Source organism: Citrus sinensis, chromosome 9 (genome assembly GCF_022201045.2).
Source record: "Citrus sinensis cultivar Valencia sweet orange chromosome 9, DVS_A1.0, whole genome shotgun sequence".
Taxonomy (NCBI): domain Eukaryota; kingdom Viridiplantae; phylum Streptophyta; class Magnoliopsida; order Sapindales; family Rutaceae; genus Citrus; species Citrus sinensis.
Window position 1 is genome coordinate 16,580,068 of NC_068564.1, and position 16,954 is coordinate 16,597,021.

General features: G+C 41.5%; 1 protein-coding gene, 4 non-coding genes and 8 pseudogenes across 5 annotated transcripts; 1 reads left to right on the plus strand and 12 right to left on the minus strand.

The window, feature by feature from the left end:
• Positions 1 to 1,182: 1,182 nt before the first annotated feature.
• Positions 1,183 to 4,402, minus strand: LOC127899690 (trans-resveratrol di-O-methyltransferase-like; annotated as a pseudogene).
• An 874-nt stretch (positions 4,403 to 5,276) lies between these two features.
• LOC127900121 (5S ribosomal RNA) lies at positions 5,277 to 5,395 on the minus strand (annotated as a pseudogene).
• Positions 5,396 to 5,761: 366 nt separating this feature from the next.
• Positions 5,762 to 5,880, minus strand: LOC127900078 (5S ribosomal RNA). Its single transcript, XR_008052108.1, has one exon. It is a non-coding gene; the product is annotated as a 5S ribosomal RNA (ribosomal RNA).
• Positions 5,881 to 6,097: 217 nt separating this feature from the next.
• On the minus strand, positions 6,098 to 6,216 carry LOC127900139 (5S ribosomal RNA; annotated as a pseudogene).
• A 133-nt stretch (positions 6,217 to 6,349) lies between these two features.
• LOC127900203 (5S ribosomal RNA) lies at positions 6,350 to 6,468 on the minus strand (annotated as a pseudogene).
• A 217-nt stretch (positions 6,469 to 6,685) lies between these two features.
• Positions 6,686 to 6,804, minus strand: LOC127900155 (5S ribosomal RNA). The gene has a single exon (XR_008052173.1). It is a non-coding gene; the product is annotated as a 5S ribosomal RNA (ribosomal RNA).
• A 214-nt stretch (positions 6,805 to 7,018) lies between these two features.
• On the minus strand, positions 7,019 to 7,137 carry LOC127900201 (5S ribosomal RNA). Its single transcript, XR_008052211.1, has one exon. It is a non-coding gene; the product is annotated as a 5S ribosomal RNA (ribosomal RNA).
• A 2,298-nt stretch (positions 7,138 to 9,435) lies between these two features.
• Positions 9,436 to 10,245, plus strand: LOC127899887 (uncharacterized). The gene has a single exon (XM_052434030.1). The coding sequence runs from the start codon at positions 9,436 to 9,438 to the stop codon at positions 10,243 to 10,245; it is 810 nt and encodes a 269-aa protein (XP_052289990.1).
• Positions 10,246 to 15,481: 5,236 nt separating this feature from the next.
• LOC127900149 (5S ribosomal RNA) lies at positions 15,482 to 15,598 on the minus strand (annotated as a pseudogene).
• Positions 15,599 to 15,815: 217 nt separating this feature from the next.
• Positions 15,816 to 15,934, minus strand: LOC127900130 (5S ribosomal RNA; annotated as a pseudogene).
• Positions 15,935 to 16,151: 217 nt separating this feature from the next.
• On the minus strand, positions 16,152 to 16,270 carry LOC127900199 (5S ribosomal RNA). The gene has a single exon (XR_008052209.1). It is a non-coding gene; the product is annotated as a 5S ribosomal RNA (ribosomal RNA).
• Positions 16,271 to 16,480: 210 nt separating this feature from the next.
• LOC127900086 (5S ribosomal RNA) lies at positions 16,481 to 16,597 on the minus strand (annotated as a pseudogene).
• Positions 16,598 to 16,814: 217 nt separating this feature from the next.
• Positions 16,815 to 16,931, minus strand: LOC127900192 (5S ribosomal RNA; annotated as a pseudogene).
• Between the last annotated feature and the right edge of the window lie 23 nt (positions 16,932 to 16,954).

The following is a 16,954-nucleotide window of genomic DNA, read 5'->3' on the forward strand; positions in this document are numbered from 1 at the left end:
TTCAACTTTTTGAACCTTGTAATATAAAAGGACCAAATTGACGGTATGGAGGATTTCCCAGCATCGCTACCTTGAGAGGTCTCAGGTCTGGTCCAAGTCCACGTGCCAATTGCCACTGTTTATCAACATCTTCCACTGGTTTCTTGATGGCAGCCAAATAATCACAAATAGATTTGAATTTCTTTTGTATACTGATCTACAATCAAGCAAGCCAACTTTCTTAAGAGGTTCACTAGTGGCAAACTTTTTTTCATTGAAACATAATAACCATGCATGTCTGTGATTCTCAAGATTGGCTGTGATACCATAAAAAAAAGTTTCATTGACGAATTGTTGGATACATATACAATATGGGGCATAGCGTTTTGCTCAAGATTCTTGGCTTCCACCTAGTTAAATTAAAAGAAACGGATAGAGGACTAACGGCTAGTGATTAATTCAAGGCTTTCATTATTCTTGCTTGTTATGTAAGGTTGATTGTGCTTTTTGATCCTCAGTTTTAATTAGCCTCTTGATTGAGTTGACTTGGATATTATACTGCATGTTAATTGAAGATTTTCTTAATAACACAGTGGAAATGTGATCAAGATAGATTAAACCCTCGCATAAAATAAGGATTTTAATGATAAAAAATTATTAAACCCGTGACATAATCTTTCTAATAGTAAACCGGAAAAGAGAATCCATGCACCCCCAAATATAAGTCCAATTATAAATTCAGCTTGAAAAAATTAAAATACTAAATAAAATAAGTAAACTTCAATTTTGTCTTACATCAAACAATCTTAGCTGATGATGTTTCTGATTGGCTTAGAAGAATCGTGGGGATGTTATACTTTTGAAATATTAATTTTTAATAGTAATATTACTCATTAATATGAATAGGTTATTTTTACTTTTTTAATTTTTTACTAATTATTTTTTTTACTGACATTGCAAAGATAAATTTTGAATCATTTGTCATTAATGTACAACCTAATTGTAAATATCCAAAGTACCAATATAAATTATTTTGCAGTTACTTGTTTTGAGTGACTCATCCTCTATTTAAACCCGCGTGTCACCTCATTTTCTAGTCATTTCGAGACATTTCAACTACCACGTACACTTAAATCTTGAACGATATTTTGCTATTCCATCAAGCTGTACATGAGACTTGCGGGAATACGGTTGCTCAATTCTTTATGGATAGATTTCAATGAGGAACCTCATGCCAAATATAGGTGTTATTTTGTAGTGACTGAAACAAGCATCGAAGAATAGCTTTGCCCATTCACTTTCAGTTCTCTCTTTTCCAGTGGCGTTAACGCTCATCACAATGTCAAACAAGAACTTTGTTTCGGTTAATTCGTGTTCCTCTTCCTCTGCATTGATAACAATATCTATTATTATTACCTTTCCTCTCTCACCATTGCTTGCAATTGCTGCTCTGCGTTTCTTCAGTATCTTCAACCCATCCTCATCACCTAATCCATGAAAAACCAACTGCAACCATGCCAATCACTCATTTAATTACTATCCACTACTTATAGTGCAGTTCAGTTGTTTGATCTAACATTTTAGTTAAAATATAGAATACTTTTTCTTTTTAATAAAATCCCAACAGTTTGTGCGTCGGGGTGGGCAAAATACCCGATCCGACCCGATCTGATCCGAAAATTTTTAGGTTCGGATCGGATCGGGTCGTGAATAAAACCCGATCGGATTAAATCTTTGAAACCCGATCGAGTTGTATCTTTGACCCGATCCGATCCGAAAACCCGATCGGGTTGCTTAAACAAAAAAAAAACCAACAAAATCTAAATGGCTACACAGCAGATACGAACACCATGGCTCACAGCCTCACAGCCTCACACCAACACTCTCCATGTTCTTTCTCTTCAATCTCTTCTTTATCTTCTTTATCTTCTTCCTCTTTTTCCTCACAACTCACTCAAACAACTACAAGCAACAACATAACCACAAACGGTTAGCACAGCAGCAGGCTAGAGGCAGCACACCACTTGACCAGATCTGCTGCATTGACGACAGGATCTGCTTGCTGCTGCATCGACGGTTGCTTCACTTCACTTCAATCGGATTTGCTTTTCCGGTAGCCATCGACGAAACCCGTGAAGCCATGAGCCATCGATGAAACCCATTACCGCTTGATCCATCGGCTGCTGCTTGACCCGCGCGAAGTGATCCATGGTTGTTCTTCCAACGAGACCGAGACCGAGACCGAGATTCACGGCACCAAGTCCTCCAAGCTCACAACTTTTTCATTTCTATTTTAGTTTATATATTTTTTTTATGACAATCATTGGAAAGTCGAAAGTGGAAATGGACTAAAATGAACTAATTGTATAAAAGTGATATTGTAATTATTAAATAATTATTAAACAACCCCAAAATTAACAAAATAACTCTTTTTTGTCCTTAACCCGAATTGACCGGAAATTGATCCGAATTTTAGATTCGATCCGACCCGAACCGAATACAACCCGATCCGATCCGATCCGATCTGAAATTCGGGTTGAGTTCGGATGAATTTCTCTCCAACCCGATCAATCCGAAATCCGATCGGGTTGATCCGAACCCGATTTTGCCCACCCCTTGATCTATCTATATGCATACAGAAATCACACTTTTTAGAATGCAGATTCGTTGTTTTAAATATTGTAAAATAATTTTATAGTGTTGTAGATAAAGCGTTTTATTACTCTGCCTATAAACACACACATTTGTACATATACATATAAGTTATGGAAAAATAAGTTTCAATGTTATACATAATTAATTTATATGCAGAAAAAGAAAAAAAAATTGTCTGATGATATTGAGCTCGTCTGATGCATGCTCTGATTCTCAATTGGGTAACCTTTTCCTCGTCCATTTTTGGTTTTGAAATAAACATCTGCCTGCTCGTGGGGCTTTGTAATTAAATTAAATGTAAGCTTCAGGGGGAGCTGTTCCATTCTCACAATTTCTTTATTTTATTGTAATTTTAAAATTTGTTTGCAACTAAACTGACGTACAGGCCGAAAAAAATTGCTTGGGATTATTCCACCAACTCAGTATGTGATAAAAGAATAAACTTTTTTTATTAATATATTGATATTTTAATGTTAAATTTAGTGAGTTTTCGAAAGACCTACTGCTATGCACTGTTGGATATATTATTTAAAAATGTGTTCGGTAACAATAATTGCATAAAAAGTTAATTGTTTTTGTTTAATTACCGGGGGACCGTATAAATCCAATGCCACAAAGCTGCTGTTTCCTTCGTTTACAAAAATATATTATATTATATACACTCTTTCAGAATACAAATTATCATGAATTGTCATATGTGAAATGAATAGTTATATACACTTGAAAAAATGCGGGTAAGCGCACTAGAGAATGACTACGTAAATGGTCATGCTCAAGCCTAAACTTCTAGATTCTGTAAAATCCAAATGTTAATTAAATTTAGAGTTGTATAGCATTTTGCAGTTGCTTTAAATCTGATTTGAATCATTCAAATCCTGATTTTGTAAGATTCAAACGTCCGGATATATGTGCTGCGCACAGAACAATTGAAATAAATCATCTGGTATTCACGAAAACGGTTAAGAAGTCGTTTTAAATTTTTAAAATTGGATGTTACCTTGAAGAGAAAGGCATCTGCCGGAGGGATAAACTGAAACATGTCACCTGCTATGTATTTCAAGTTGTCGGCCTCAGGCAGGTTAGCAACAACATGCGGAAGGTCGAGTACAGTGCATTTGATTCCAGGGAATGCTTCAGAGATGATTCTGGAAAACGATCCGTTGCCACCTCCTACGTCAACCAATGTGCCCAACCCTTCAAAGATTTGCTTGCACTCGGCTTTGACAACAAAGCTTGTCATTATTTCAGTGTCACTGGCCATTGCTTCATTGAACCGCTGGTTTATTCCAGGGTTTTGATTCATAAATTCCCAGAACTTGATTCCATGAACAGTTTCCCACAACGTGAGCTCAGCCCCTTTGAACCAACTACTTAAAGACTGATATGGAGCGACAAAAAATGGGTCAACAAATACTGAAACAGTTGGTGACAAACAGTAGGGCTTATCTTTTATGAGCAGAGTAGAAGCAGCTGTGAGCCCGTATGCTTCTTCTTGCCCATTGACTTTGGTTTTTTTAAAGCAGCCCGAGTGAACTAACAAGCGCATGGCCTGAATAGGCCAGTCGTTTTTGTAGGCTGAATATCAAGTGCCGAGACCAACTCAGAAAGAGTGATGGCCCGTCCGTGGCTGTGAATTATATCCGCTATGCCTAGCTAGCTCAATCGCGCACTTGAGTGACATCGAGCTTAAATGACTAAACATGAGCTTATACAGTTGAGCTTGGCCTTGGAACAACTCTTTTGCTCCTTGATCTTGATTCGCATCCATAGATACTGATGATCAGCTAAATTAAGCTTGCCTGATTGATCACACACTATAATAGAGAAGCACATTATATATAATCACGCTTGCTCGCAAATGTGGACTAACTGTTTGCAAGCATCTTTGACTCCTCATATGAATATTTTCAAATGTGATTAGTTATAACACTGTTAACTTTGATTTCGTAATGACGCATGCGCAGGAGAAAAGGACAGTAAGATATATTTACTGATCAATGATTCCATTATTATAACACCGTGATTGGCAGGGTGTGATATATATACAGGCACATTTTATATATTCAATGTGCTGGTCTGTTTTTTCAAATTTTTAAGACATTCATTTGAGTCAAAATAATTGCACTCGGAGTACGGAGGTAGAGTTTTCAATTAATTTTATTTTGTTGGCTATTCAAATTTAAATTTGACAAAAGTTAAGAGAGTTAAAAGATTAATTTGAAATCATTTATCTCTCTATCTTTTAAAAAAAAAATCGAAAAGGTGGCAGAGATTTTTCACATCAATAGTTTACCATTTATTCATCTGTTGGCTGACAATACCAATATATAAGAAAAAAAAATAATATAAAAAATAGTATGCCATCACTAAAAATAAATAAAACGTTTCATTACAAGAAAAGAATCCACCACAGCACAAGATTTTTTTTGAATTTTTTATACTTTTGTATTAAATTTTGTGCTATTTTAAATACATGAAACACTATTCATTCACTAAACGCATATAAAATTTCCAAATTAACCATCTTTATTAAAAATTATCTCTAAATTCTTTCTACCGTCAACACTTAGCCAACACTGTTCTTATTGCAAACTATAGTTTATCTTTTCACAACTTCAAAAAGATAAGAAAAGATAAGAAATTAATAGCAACACGAGCACTTTCCAAGAGATCACCTATCTTAGTATTGCTCTCGCCCAAGTACGCTTAACTGCGGAGTTCTGATGGGATCCGGTGCATTAGTGCTAGTATGGTCGTACCCATCAGCATGTGCACTGCAAATTTACTTAACTCGTGCCCCCCTCACCGGCCTCGACTCGGCCGCCGCACGATTCACCCCTCCGGGGGGCTTTTCAAGCTCCCCGGTAGGTCGGAGGTGCACCAGAGACCCCGCGCCGGCAATCGAACCCGCGAACGCATGCAAAAGTGAAGGAGTTGGCCGCGAAAATAGGATTAACCGGCCCGACTCGGCCGCCGCACGATTCACCCCTCCGGGGGGCTTTTCACGCTCCCCGGTAGGTCGGAGGTGCACCAGAGACCCCGCGCCGGCGATCGAACCCGCGAACGCATGCAAAAGTGAAGGAGTTGGCCGCGAAAATAGGATTAACCGGCCCAAAAGACAAAAGGAGGGGTGCAACACGAGGACCTCCCAGGAGGTCACCCATCTTAGTACTGCTCTTGCCCAAGCACGCTTGACTGCAGAGTTCTGATGGGATCCGGTGCATTAGTTCTGGTATGGTCGCATCCACCAACATGTGCACTATAAATCTACTTAACTCGTGCCCCCCTCGCCTGCACCGACTCGGGAACCGCACGATTCACCCCTCCGGGGCGCTTTTCACGCTCCCCGGCGGATCGGAGGTGCCCCAAAGACCCCGCGCCGGCGATCGAAACCCTCGAACAAACGTAACAGTGAAGGAGTCGGGCGCGAAAAGAGGATTAACCGGCCGAAAAGACAAAAGGAGGGTTGCATCACGAGGACGTCCCAAGAGGTCACCCATCTTATTACTGCTCTCGCCCAAGCACGCTTAACTGCAGAGTTCTGATAGAATCCGATGCATTACTACTGGTATGGTCGCACCTTTTAGCATGTGCACTGCAAATCTACTTAACCCGTGCCCCAAAGACCGCGCCGGCGATCAAAACCTGCGAATGCACGCAAAAGTGAAGGAGTCGGCCGCTAAAATAGTATTAACCGGCCGAAAAGACAAAATGAAGGGTACAACACGAGGACTTCCCAAGAGGTCACCCATGTTAGTATTGCTCCCGCCCGAGCACGTTTCACTGCGGAGTTCTGATGGGATTCAGTGCAATAGTGCTGGTATAGTCGCACCCATCAACATGTGCACTACAAATCTACTTAATCCGTGCCTCCCTCGCCTTCCCCGACTCGGCCCCTGCACGATTCACCCCTCCGGAGCGCTTTTCACGCTCCCCGGCGGGTCGGAGGTGCCCCGGAGGCCCCGCGCCGACAATCGAACCCCGCGAACGCACGTAAAAGTGAAGGAGTCGGCCGCGAAAAGAGGATTACCCGGCCAAAAAGACAAAATGAGGGGTGCAACACGAGGACATCCCACGAGGTCACCCATATTAGTACTACTCCCGCCCGAGCACGCTTGACTGCGGAGTTCTGATGGGATTCGGTGCCTTAGTGCCGGTATGGTCGCACCCATCAGCATGTGCACTACAAATCTACTTAATCTGTGCCCCCTCGCCTGCCCCGACTCGGCCCCCGCACGATTCACCCCTCCGGAGCGCTTTTCACTCTCCCCGGCGAGTCGGAGGTGCCCCGGAGACCCCTCGCCGGCGATCGAAACCCGCGAACGCTAGCAAAGTGAAGGATTCAGCCGCGAAAAGAGGATTAACTGGCCGAAAGACAAAATAAGGGGTGCAACACGAGGACATCCCACGAGGTCACCCATGTTAGTACTACTCCCGCCCGAGCACACTTGACTGCGGAGTTCAGATGGGATTCGGTGCATCAGTGCTGGTATCGTCGCAGCCATCAGCATGTGCACTACAAATCTACGTAATCTGTGCCCCCGTCGCCTGCCCCGACTTGGCCGCCGCATGATTCACCCCTCTGAAGCGCTTTTCGCTCTCCCTGGCGAGTCGGAGGTGCCCCGGAGACCCCGCGTCAGCGATCGAAACCCGCGAAAGCAAAGGAGTCGGCCGCGAAAAGAGGATTAACCGGCCGAAAAGACAAAATGAGGGGTGCAACACGAGGACATCCCAAGAGTTCACCCATGTTAGTACTGCTGTAACGCCACAAATTCCCATACATATTAAATTATGGAAATTGGGCTTTCATTGAGAATTATGGGTGGCCTAAGCTTAGAGCTGTGTTAATCCAAGTTCATTTGTCGAGGTAAGTAACTTCATTCCTAATGTACTAGATATGTATAAGTATTTTGATATTATTATTATAAGTATAAATTTTTTGATACTACTTAAAGGATTACTAATTTTGATAACAAAATTAGCTTTATGTAAATGTTTTCAAACCATTCTTTTTAACAAAGTATTTTATAAATGCTTTTGAATATGTAAGTTATTTTTATGACATGACAACCTTTTAGGATGTTATCTTTAAAATGTTATGCAAGCCTATATTATTGATATGAACTTTTATGAAACTGATACGAATGTTTTGTACCTATGTTTGATTTCAATTATTGATGATTGTATGAGATTCTTAATGCTTTGGCTCATTGTCCATAGTTAGTCTGATTCTGATTCTGATCGTAATATACGATATATCCGTTTGGACCAGTACTGGGTTTCTGTTCTGAGTGTGCACACGATATTCTGATTATGTTTCTGGCCGGGTCACCGGGACTATAGGTGACACTATGTGACATGAGCTAACCTGTTTGTTTTCTGTATACGTATTACATGATTTGATTCGTAAGTAAATATGCTTTTGAATATTCTGAATTATTAAGAAATTATCTTATGTTATTGTGATATATCGTTTTATGAAAATTATGGATTATGATATATGCTTTAAACAAAAGAAGGCTTACAATATTTATGGTATCGATAGGCCTAGTGTGTTAGGAATGGTTTTACTTACCGAGTTGACGGCTCACCCCTCGTCATTACTTTTTGCAGATTAAGTTTCTTTTGAGAGGTGCACTGAGCTTTGGAGTTAGTGATTTCCAGTTTCCGTTTGCTATTGAATAAGAGGAGGAATAAACTTGTGTTTCTATTTAGTTACTTTTATTATGAACGTGTAATTTGGAGTTTGAGACTTTTGTTATTATTTTTATATGTCCTCGAGAGAGATTATTTAGTATTTGACGTTTGGATTTATGGATTTATTTGAATAAGAATTGGAGGAATTTCAGTTTGAAACTTATGAGTAAAGATTATGATTTGTGAGTAACCTCCTTCTTCACGTGCTCCGCACGTGTTAAATTTAGGGTGTTACAATTGTGGTATCAGAGCAACTAGGTTAGGATTCTGTAGACTTTCTTTTACGGTTTAATTAGATTGTCTAATTAAATCGATTACATTTGTTTTGTAGACATGAAGAAGGACAATATGGGTATGAAAAGTGTCAAGAATAAGGGATGGACAGAAATTGATAGGACCGAACAATTTATCTTAGGAGGAGTTCTTGTCAAAGATCTTAGGAGACTTCATAAGCAGCGAATGGATGATAGACTAAGACGGACTATAGAGGTCTACATCGATACTCCTCCAGGACCTGGAGCTTCAAGAAAGAAGCTCAATGAGGCTATACGTGGACTACGTGTTTATGGCAAGGGAGCTAACAAGAATAAGCTTGTAATACGTCGCCTATTTTGGACAGGACCTCGATTTAAGCCTTACTATAGCAAAGGATGGGTATCTCCAGGTCTAAATAAACTACCTTATAGAATTCCTAAGGAAATCGAGACAGATGGAGTCACGACTAAGGAAAGGAAAGTAAAAATAGATCCTTTTCCTATCCGGTTGAGTACACCTATGAACTTTGTGGCTGTAGGACATGAAACTCTGTAGACTTTATTGAGGTTAATAGAGTGATTAAATATTTTAAGGCAAGGAGTAATCATTTATGACTAGTAATTCTATTTTGGTCTTTTTGGCTTTCTATGTTGCTTGCGACTTTGTAATAACTCTTGTTATATGATCTTTGGTATTAACGTAGAATGAAATATTTATTGCTCTTGTTTACAATATCAAATTTTCTTAGTTACACTACTTATTCAGTACTCTGCGCGCTTGCACGACCTTTAGCTATGAATTATTTACCCTTTTTAATTATTTATTTATTCTCCGTGTTATAGTCAAGAGATGTCACGTAGGGGAGGTGCTAGGCATGCCTCTAGCTCGAGAGATGTTTTAGGTATCGCTGACGATGCTGACCCAACCTTGCACGAGATGGCTAACGAAGGAAATCCTATGATGCGCGCAATGTTTAGATTGATGGAACAACAAAGTAAGTTAATTCAAGATATGGCTAGAGGCAGAGTTGGGGCACAAGAGAATGTGCCAGTTGAAAGGCAAGGTGGCGCAAGAGATCATAGGGCTATGGTGAACTTAGAACGATTTAAGAAATTGGGACCACCTACCTTTCAGGGGACTGCCGATCCCATGGTTGCAGAGGCATGGCTAAAACAGATGGAGAAGATATTTGTGGCTATGGGTTGTAATGATGATCAAAGGGTAATATTAGCCTCATTTGTCCTTCAGGGTGAGGCAGACCACTGGTGGGATGCCAAATCTCGTCTCATAAGGGCTGGCTTGCAAGATGCACCCATTACTTGGGAGTTATTTTTGGAGGCTTTTCATGAAAAGTATTTTCCTGAACGAGCTCGACATCAGATGGAGGCTGATTTCTTGAGGTTGACTCAAGGAACAAAGTCTGTTGCGGAGTATGAGGAACAATTTACTGCCCTCTCTCGTTTTGCTCATACCTTGGTTGCTAATGAAGGTAGTAAGTGTAGGAAGTTTCTGGAAGGGTTACGTCCTAACATTAAAGGGCGATTGACCATCCTTAAGATTAACAATTATGCCGATTTGGTGGACCGAGCAATTCTTGCGGAGAAGGATATTCTTGAAGCCCAAGTTACAAGGGATCAGAGAAATAAGAAGAATCAATAAGGTGGACCGCGAAATGGAAGTTCCTTTAGGCAGGGCACTCACTCCCAGAAGTATAATGGTGGAGGTAACAAATGGGATAACAAGGGTGTTACTGGTGACACCACTCGGAGGAACTACCCCATTTGTCGACATTGTGAAAGGAGGCACCCTGGTGAATGCCATTGGAAAACTGGAGCTTGTTTTGCTTGTGGAGAATCTGGGCATAGGATTATGGATTGCCCAAAGAGACGTAGCGAGACTACAAATACTCCGACTAACGAAGGGCAGAGGAAGAAACCGAGGGTGCAAGGGCGTGTTTTTGCACTAACAGAAAAAGATGCTGAGGTGTCCAATGATGTAGTATCAGGTACATTGTCCTTATTCTCTAGAGAAGCCAAAGTTCTTTTTTATCCTGGTGCTACACATTCATTTGTATCTTGTGTGTTTGCCCGTTATGCTAATGTGCCTATCACACCACTGGATGTTCACGTGACAATTAGTACCCCTATGGGGGATTGCCAGTTTATAGATCATGTCTATAAGTCATGTGTGATCAGATTGTGTGATAAAGAATTCCTTGTGGATCTCTTACCTTTAGAGATGCACGATTTTGATTTGATTTTGGGGATGGATTGGTTAGGACCTTACCATGTTTCAATAGATTGTTTTGCTAAGGAAATTATTTTTCGCCTACCTGGCGAGGAAGAATTTCATTTTCAAGGGAATCATAAGAGTCATAAAGCTTTGATTTCTATGGTTAAGGCAATGAAAATGCTAAAGAAGGGGTGTGAAGGATTTTTAGCGTATATAGTTGCTGACCATCCCGATGGGGCGTGCCTTGAAGACATACCTATTGTAAGGGAGTTTATTGATGTATTTCCTGAAGATCTTCCGGGACTACCCCCAGATCGAGAGGTTGAGTTTACTATAGAATTAGTTCCTGGTACTACACCTATATCCAAGGCACCATATCGGATGGCACCCATTGAATTAAAAGAACTAAAGATCCAGCTACAAGAATTACTAGATAAGGGTTTCATTCGTCCTAGTGTGTCACCTTGGGGTGCTCCCGTTTTGTTCGTAAAGAAGAAAGATGGTTCAATGAGGTTGTGTATAGACTACCGGCAGTTGAATGTGGTTACCGTCAAGAATAAATACCCTCTTCCCCGAATTGATGACCTCTTTGATCAATTACGAGGTGCAGCGGTATTCTCTAAAATTGATTTACGATCTGGCTACCATCAATTGAAAATAAGAAGTGAGGATGTATCGAAGACAGCTTTTCGAACTCGTTATGGACACTATGAGTTCTTAGTTATGCCTTTTGGATTAACTAATGCTCCTGCAGCGTTCATGGATTTGATGAATAGGATCTTCCAACCTTATCTTGACCAGTTTGTCATCGTCTTTATTGATGACATATTAATTTACTCTAAGAGTAAGAAGGAGCATGAGACGCACCTGAGGATTGTATTAGAAACATTGCGGGAGAAGAAGTTGTATGGAAAATTTAAGAAATGTGAGTTTTGGCTTGATCGTGTGATGTTTTTGGGACATATAGTGACGAAGGATGGTATTTCAGCAGATCCAGCCAAAGTGGAGGTAATTGTGAATTGGGAAAGGCCTGCTAGTGTGACTGAAGTAAGGAGTTTCTTAGGATTGGCAGGTTATTATAGGCGCTTTGTCAAAGGATTTTCTAGCATAGCAGCACCATTGACTAATTTGACTAAGAAGAATGTGAAGTTCAATTGGGATGAGGCATGTGAAAAGAGCTTTCAAGAGCTCAAGAGTTATTTGGTGACTGCCCCTGTTTTAACTCTCCCTTCTGAAGGTGGAGGTTTTGTGATTTACAGTGATGCTTCCAGAAAAGGTTTGGGTTGCGTTTTAATGCAACATGGTAAGGTTATAGCATATGCTTCTAGGCAGCTAAAGAATCATGAACAAAACTACCCAACACACGATTTGGAATTGGCTGCTATAGTGTTTGCTCTAAAAATCTGGAGACACTATTTGTATGGGGAGACTTGTGAGATCTTCACCGATCATAAGAGTTTGAAGTACTTGTTTACTCAAAAGGAATTGAATTTGAGGCAAAGAAGATGGTTGGAGTTGGTAAAGGATTTTGATTGTTCTATTAATTACCATCCAGGTAAGGCAAACGTGGTAGCAGATGCCTTGAGTAGGAAATCATCTGGGTGCATGGCTCATCTTATCACCATGCAATCTCATGTGGTAAAAGACTTGAGGAGATGTGGGATTGAGGTAGTTACTCATGGGCAAGCAGACGTGTTAGCACATTTGACAGTCCAACCCACTCTAATTGATAGAGTTAAGGTAGCTCAGAAGAACGACATAGAACTCAATAAAATCCGTGAAGATGTGAGCAAAGGACATAAGCCCGGATTTAGACTTGATAATGGGGATGGATTATGGTTGGGACAAAGGTTATGCGTGCCAGCAGACGAAGAGTTGAAGGCAGAGATCTTAAGAGAAGCTCATGAATCATCTTACAGTATGCATCCTGGTAGTACTAAGATGTATCGTGATCTAAAGCAAAGTTTTTGGTGGAGGAATATGAAGAGAGATATTGCTGCTTTTGTGTCTCGGTGTTTAGTCTGCCAACAAGTAAAGATTGAGCATCAAAGACCAGCAGGAACTTTACAAACGCTTCCTATTCCTCAGTGGAAATGGGAACACATAACAATGGATTTCGTTTCTGGATTACCTCGTTCTAGGAGGGGATGTGATTGCATTTGGGTAATTGTTGATCGATTGACGAAATCAGCTCATTTCTTGGCAAGGAAGAGTACAGACAATGTAGGGCAACTAGCTAAGTTGTTCATTAAGGAGATAGTGAGGCTTCATGGGGTTCCAGTGTCAATAGTGTCTGATAGAGATCCACTGTTCACTGCAAGATTTTGGGCTAGCTTACATAAAGAGTTGGGGACGAAATTGAGATTTAGCACTGCTTTTCATCCACAGACAGATGGGCAATCCGAAAGGACTATTCAAACCCTTGAGGATATGCTTCGAGCTTGCGTCCTAGACTTGAGTGGTGGTTGGGAAGAGCACCTAATGTTGATCGAATTTGCTTATAACAATAGCTTCCATTCGAGTATTGGCATGGCACCATTTGAGGCATTATATGGAAGAAAGTGTAGGTCCCCAATCTGCTGGGATGAAGTTGGTGAAAGAAAACTTTTGGGTCCAGAATTAATACAGATTACTGTTGATAAAATCAAGTTGATTAGAGGACGTCTTCAAACAGCTCAGAGCAGACAGAAGAGTTATGCAGTTCGTCGTAGACATGAGTTGGAATTCGAAAAAGGAGATTTTGTTTTCTTGAAAGTATCGCCATGGAAAGGGGTGTTTCGGTTCGGGAAGACAGGAAAGCTTAGCCCTAGATTTATTGGACCATTTGAGATTTTAGAGAGAATTGGTCCGGTGGCCTATCGCATAGCTTTACCACCAAGTCTGTCTAGGCTTCACAATGTATTTCATGTGTCTGTGTTAAGAAAGTACATTGCAGACCCTTTACATGTGCTAGACTATCAACCGATTCAGATAAATGAAGACATGTCGTATGAGGAACAGCCTATTGAGATTGTCGATCGAGACGAACAAGTATTAAGGAATAGAGTTATTCCCCTAGTGAAGGTACGATGGATGAATCATTCTATTGAGGAAGCCACTTGGGAGAGAGAAGCAGAAATGTTGGAGAAGTATCCTCAACTCTTCCATGCATAAGGTAACCTTTTAATTTCGAGGACGAAATTTTTGTTAGGAGGGGAGAAATTGTAACGCCACAAATTCCCATACATATTAAATTATGGAAATTGGGCTTTCATTGAGAATTATGGGTGGCCTAAGCTTAGAGCTGTGTTAATCCAAGTTCATTTGTCGAGGTAAGTAACTTCATTCCTAATGTACTAGATATGTATAAGTATTTTGATATTATTATTATAAGTATAAATGTTTTGATACTACTTAAAGGATTACTAATTTTGATAACAAAATTAGCTTTATGTAAATGTTTTCAAACCATTCTTTTTAACAAAGTATTTTATAAATGCTTTTGAATATGTAAGTTATTTTTATGACATGACAACCTTTTAGGATGTTATCTTTAAAATGTTATGCAAGCCTATATTATTGATATGAACTTTTATGAAACTGATACGAATGTTTTGTACCTATGTTTGATTTCAATTATTGATGATTGTATGAGATTCTTATTGCTTTGGCTCATTGTCCATAGTTAGTCTGATTCTGATTCTGATCGTAATATACGATATATCCGTCTGGACCAGTACTGGGTTTCTGTTCTGAGTGTGCACACGATATTCTGATTATGTTTCTGGCCGGGTCACCGGGACTATAGGTGACACTATGTGACATGAGCTAACCTGTTTGTTTTCTGTATACGTATTACATGATTTGATTCGTAAGTAAATATGCTTTTGAATATTCTGAATTATTAAGAAATTATCTTATGTTATTGTGATATATCGTTTTATGAAAATTATGGATTATGATATATGCTTTAAATAAAAGAAGGCTTGCAATATTTATGGTATCGATAGGCCTAGTGTGTTAGGAATGGTTTTACTTACCGAGTTGACGGCTCACCCCTCGTCATTACTTTTTGCAGATTAAGTTTCTTTTGAGAGGTGCACTGAGCTTTGGAGTTAGTGATTTCTAGTTTCCGTTTGCTATTGAATAAAAGGAGGAATAAACTTGTGTTTCTATTTAGTTACTTTTATTATGAACGTGTAATTTGGAGTTTGAGACTTTTGTTATTATTTTTATATGTCCTCGAGAGAGATTATTTAGTATTTGACGTTTGGATTTATGGATTTATTTGAATAAGAATTGGAGGAATTTCAGTTTGAAACTTATGAGTAAAGATTATGATTTGTGAGTAACCTCCTTCTTCACGTGCTCCGCACGTGTTAGATTTGGGGTGTTACAACTGCTCTCGCCCGAGCACACTTGACTGCGGAGTTCTGATGGGATTCGGTGCATTAGTGATGGTATGGTCGCACCCATCAGCATGTGAACTGCAAATCTTCTTAACTCGTGCCCCCCTCGTTTCCCTCGACTCGGCCGCCGCACGATTCATCCCTCCGGGGCGGTTTTCTCACTCCCCGGCGGGTCAGAGGTGCCCCCCGCGCCGACAATCGAAACCCGCGACCGCACGCAAAAGTGAAGGAGTCGGCCGCGAAAAGAGGATTAACCGGCCGAAAAGACAAAATGAGGGGTGCAACACGTTTACTTCCCAAGAGGTCACCCATCTTAGTACTGCTCTTGCACAAGCACGCTTGACAGCGAAGTTCTGATGGGATTCATTGCATTAGTGCTAGTGGTCGCACCCATCAGGATGTGCACTGCAAATCTACTTAACTCGTGCCCCCCTCACCTACCCCGACTTGGCTGCCGCAAGATTCACCCCTCCGGGGCACTTTTTACGCTCCCCGGCGGGTCGGAGGTGCAACAAGGACCTCGCACCGGCGATCGAAACCCGCGACCGCACTCTAAAGTGAAGGAGTCGGCCGTGAAAAGAGGATTAACCGGCTGAAAAGACAAAATAAGGGGTGCAATACGTTTACTTCCCAAGAGGTCACCGATCTTAGTACTGCTCTCGCCTAAGCACGCCTGACTGTGAAGTTCTGATGGGATTTGGTGCATTAGTGCTGGTATAGTCGCACCCATCAACATGTGCACTACAAATCTACTTAATATGTGCCCTCGTCGCCTGCCCTGTCCCGGCTGCCGCACGATTCACCTGTCCGGAGCGCTTTTCGCTCTCCCCGGCGAGTCAGAGGTGCCACGAAGACCCCGCGCCGGTGATCGAAACCCGCGAATGCACGCAAAACTAAAGGAGTTGGCCGCGAAAAGATGATTAACTGGCCGAAAAGACAAAATAAGGGGTGCAACACGAGGACATCCCAAGAGTTCACCCATGTTAGTACTGCTCTCGCCCGAGCACGCTTGACTGCGGAGTTCTGATGGGATTCGGTGCATTAGTGCTGGTATGGTCGCACCCATCAGCATGTGAACTGCAAATCTTCTTAACCCGTGCCCCCCTCGTTTCCCCCGACTCGGCCGCCGCACGATTCCTCCCTCCGGGGCGGTTTTCTCACTCCCCGGCGGGTCAGAGTTGCCCCCCGCGCTAACAATGAAAACCCACGACCGCACGCAAAAGTGAAGGAGTCGGCTGCGAAAAGACGATTAACCGACCGAAAAGACAAAATGAGGGGTGCAACACGTTTACCTCCCAAGAGGTCACCCATCTTAGTACTGCTCTCGCCCGAGCACGCTTGACAGCGAAGTTCTGATGGGATTCAGTGCATTAGTGCTAGTGGTCGCACCCATCAGCATGTGCACTGCAAATTTACTTAACCCGTGCCCCCCTCGCCTGCCCCCACTCAGCCGCCGTACGATTCACCCCTCAGGGGCTCTTTTTACGCTCCCCGGTGGGTCGGAGGTGCAACGGAGATCCTGCGCCAGCGATCGAAACCCGCGAACGCACGTAAAAGTGAAGGAGTCGGCCGCGAAAAGAGGATTAACGGGCCGAAAAAACAAAATGAGGGGTTCAACACGAGGACATCCCAAGAGGTCACCCATGTTAGTACTGCTCTCGCCCGAGCACGCTTGACTGCGGAGTTTTGATGGGATTCGGTGCATTAGTGCTAGTGGTAGCAACCATCAGCATGTGCACTGCAAATCT

Bases quoted from the DNA above. Each gene is read 5' to 3' on its own strand.
- LOC127899887 (XM_052434030.1), top strand. From the start codon at position 9,436: ATGTCACGTAGGGGAGGTGCTAGGCATGCCTCTAGCTCGAGAGATGTT.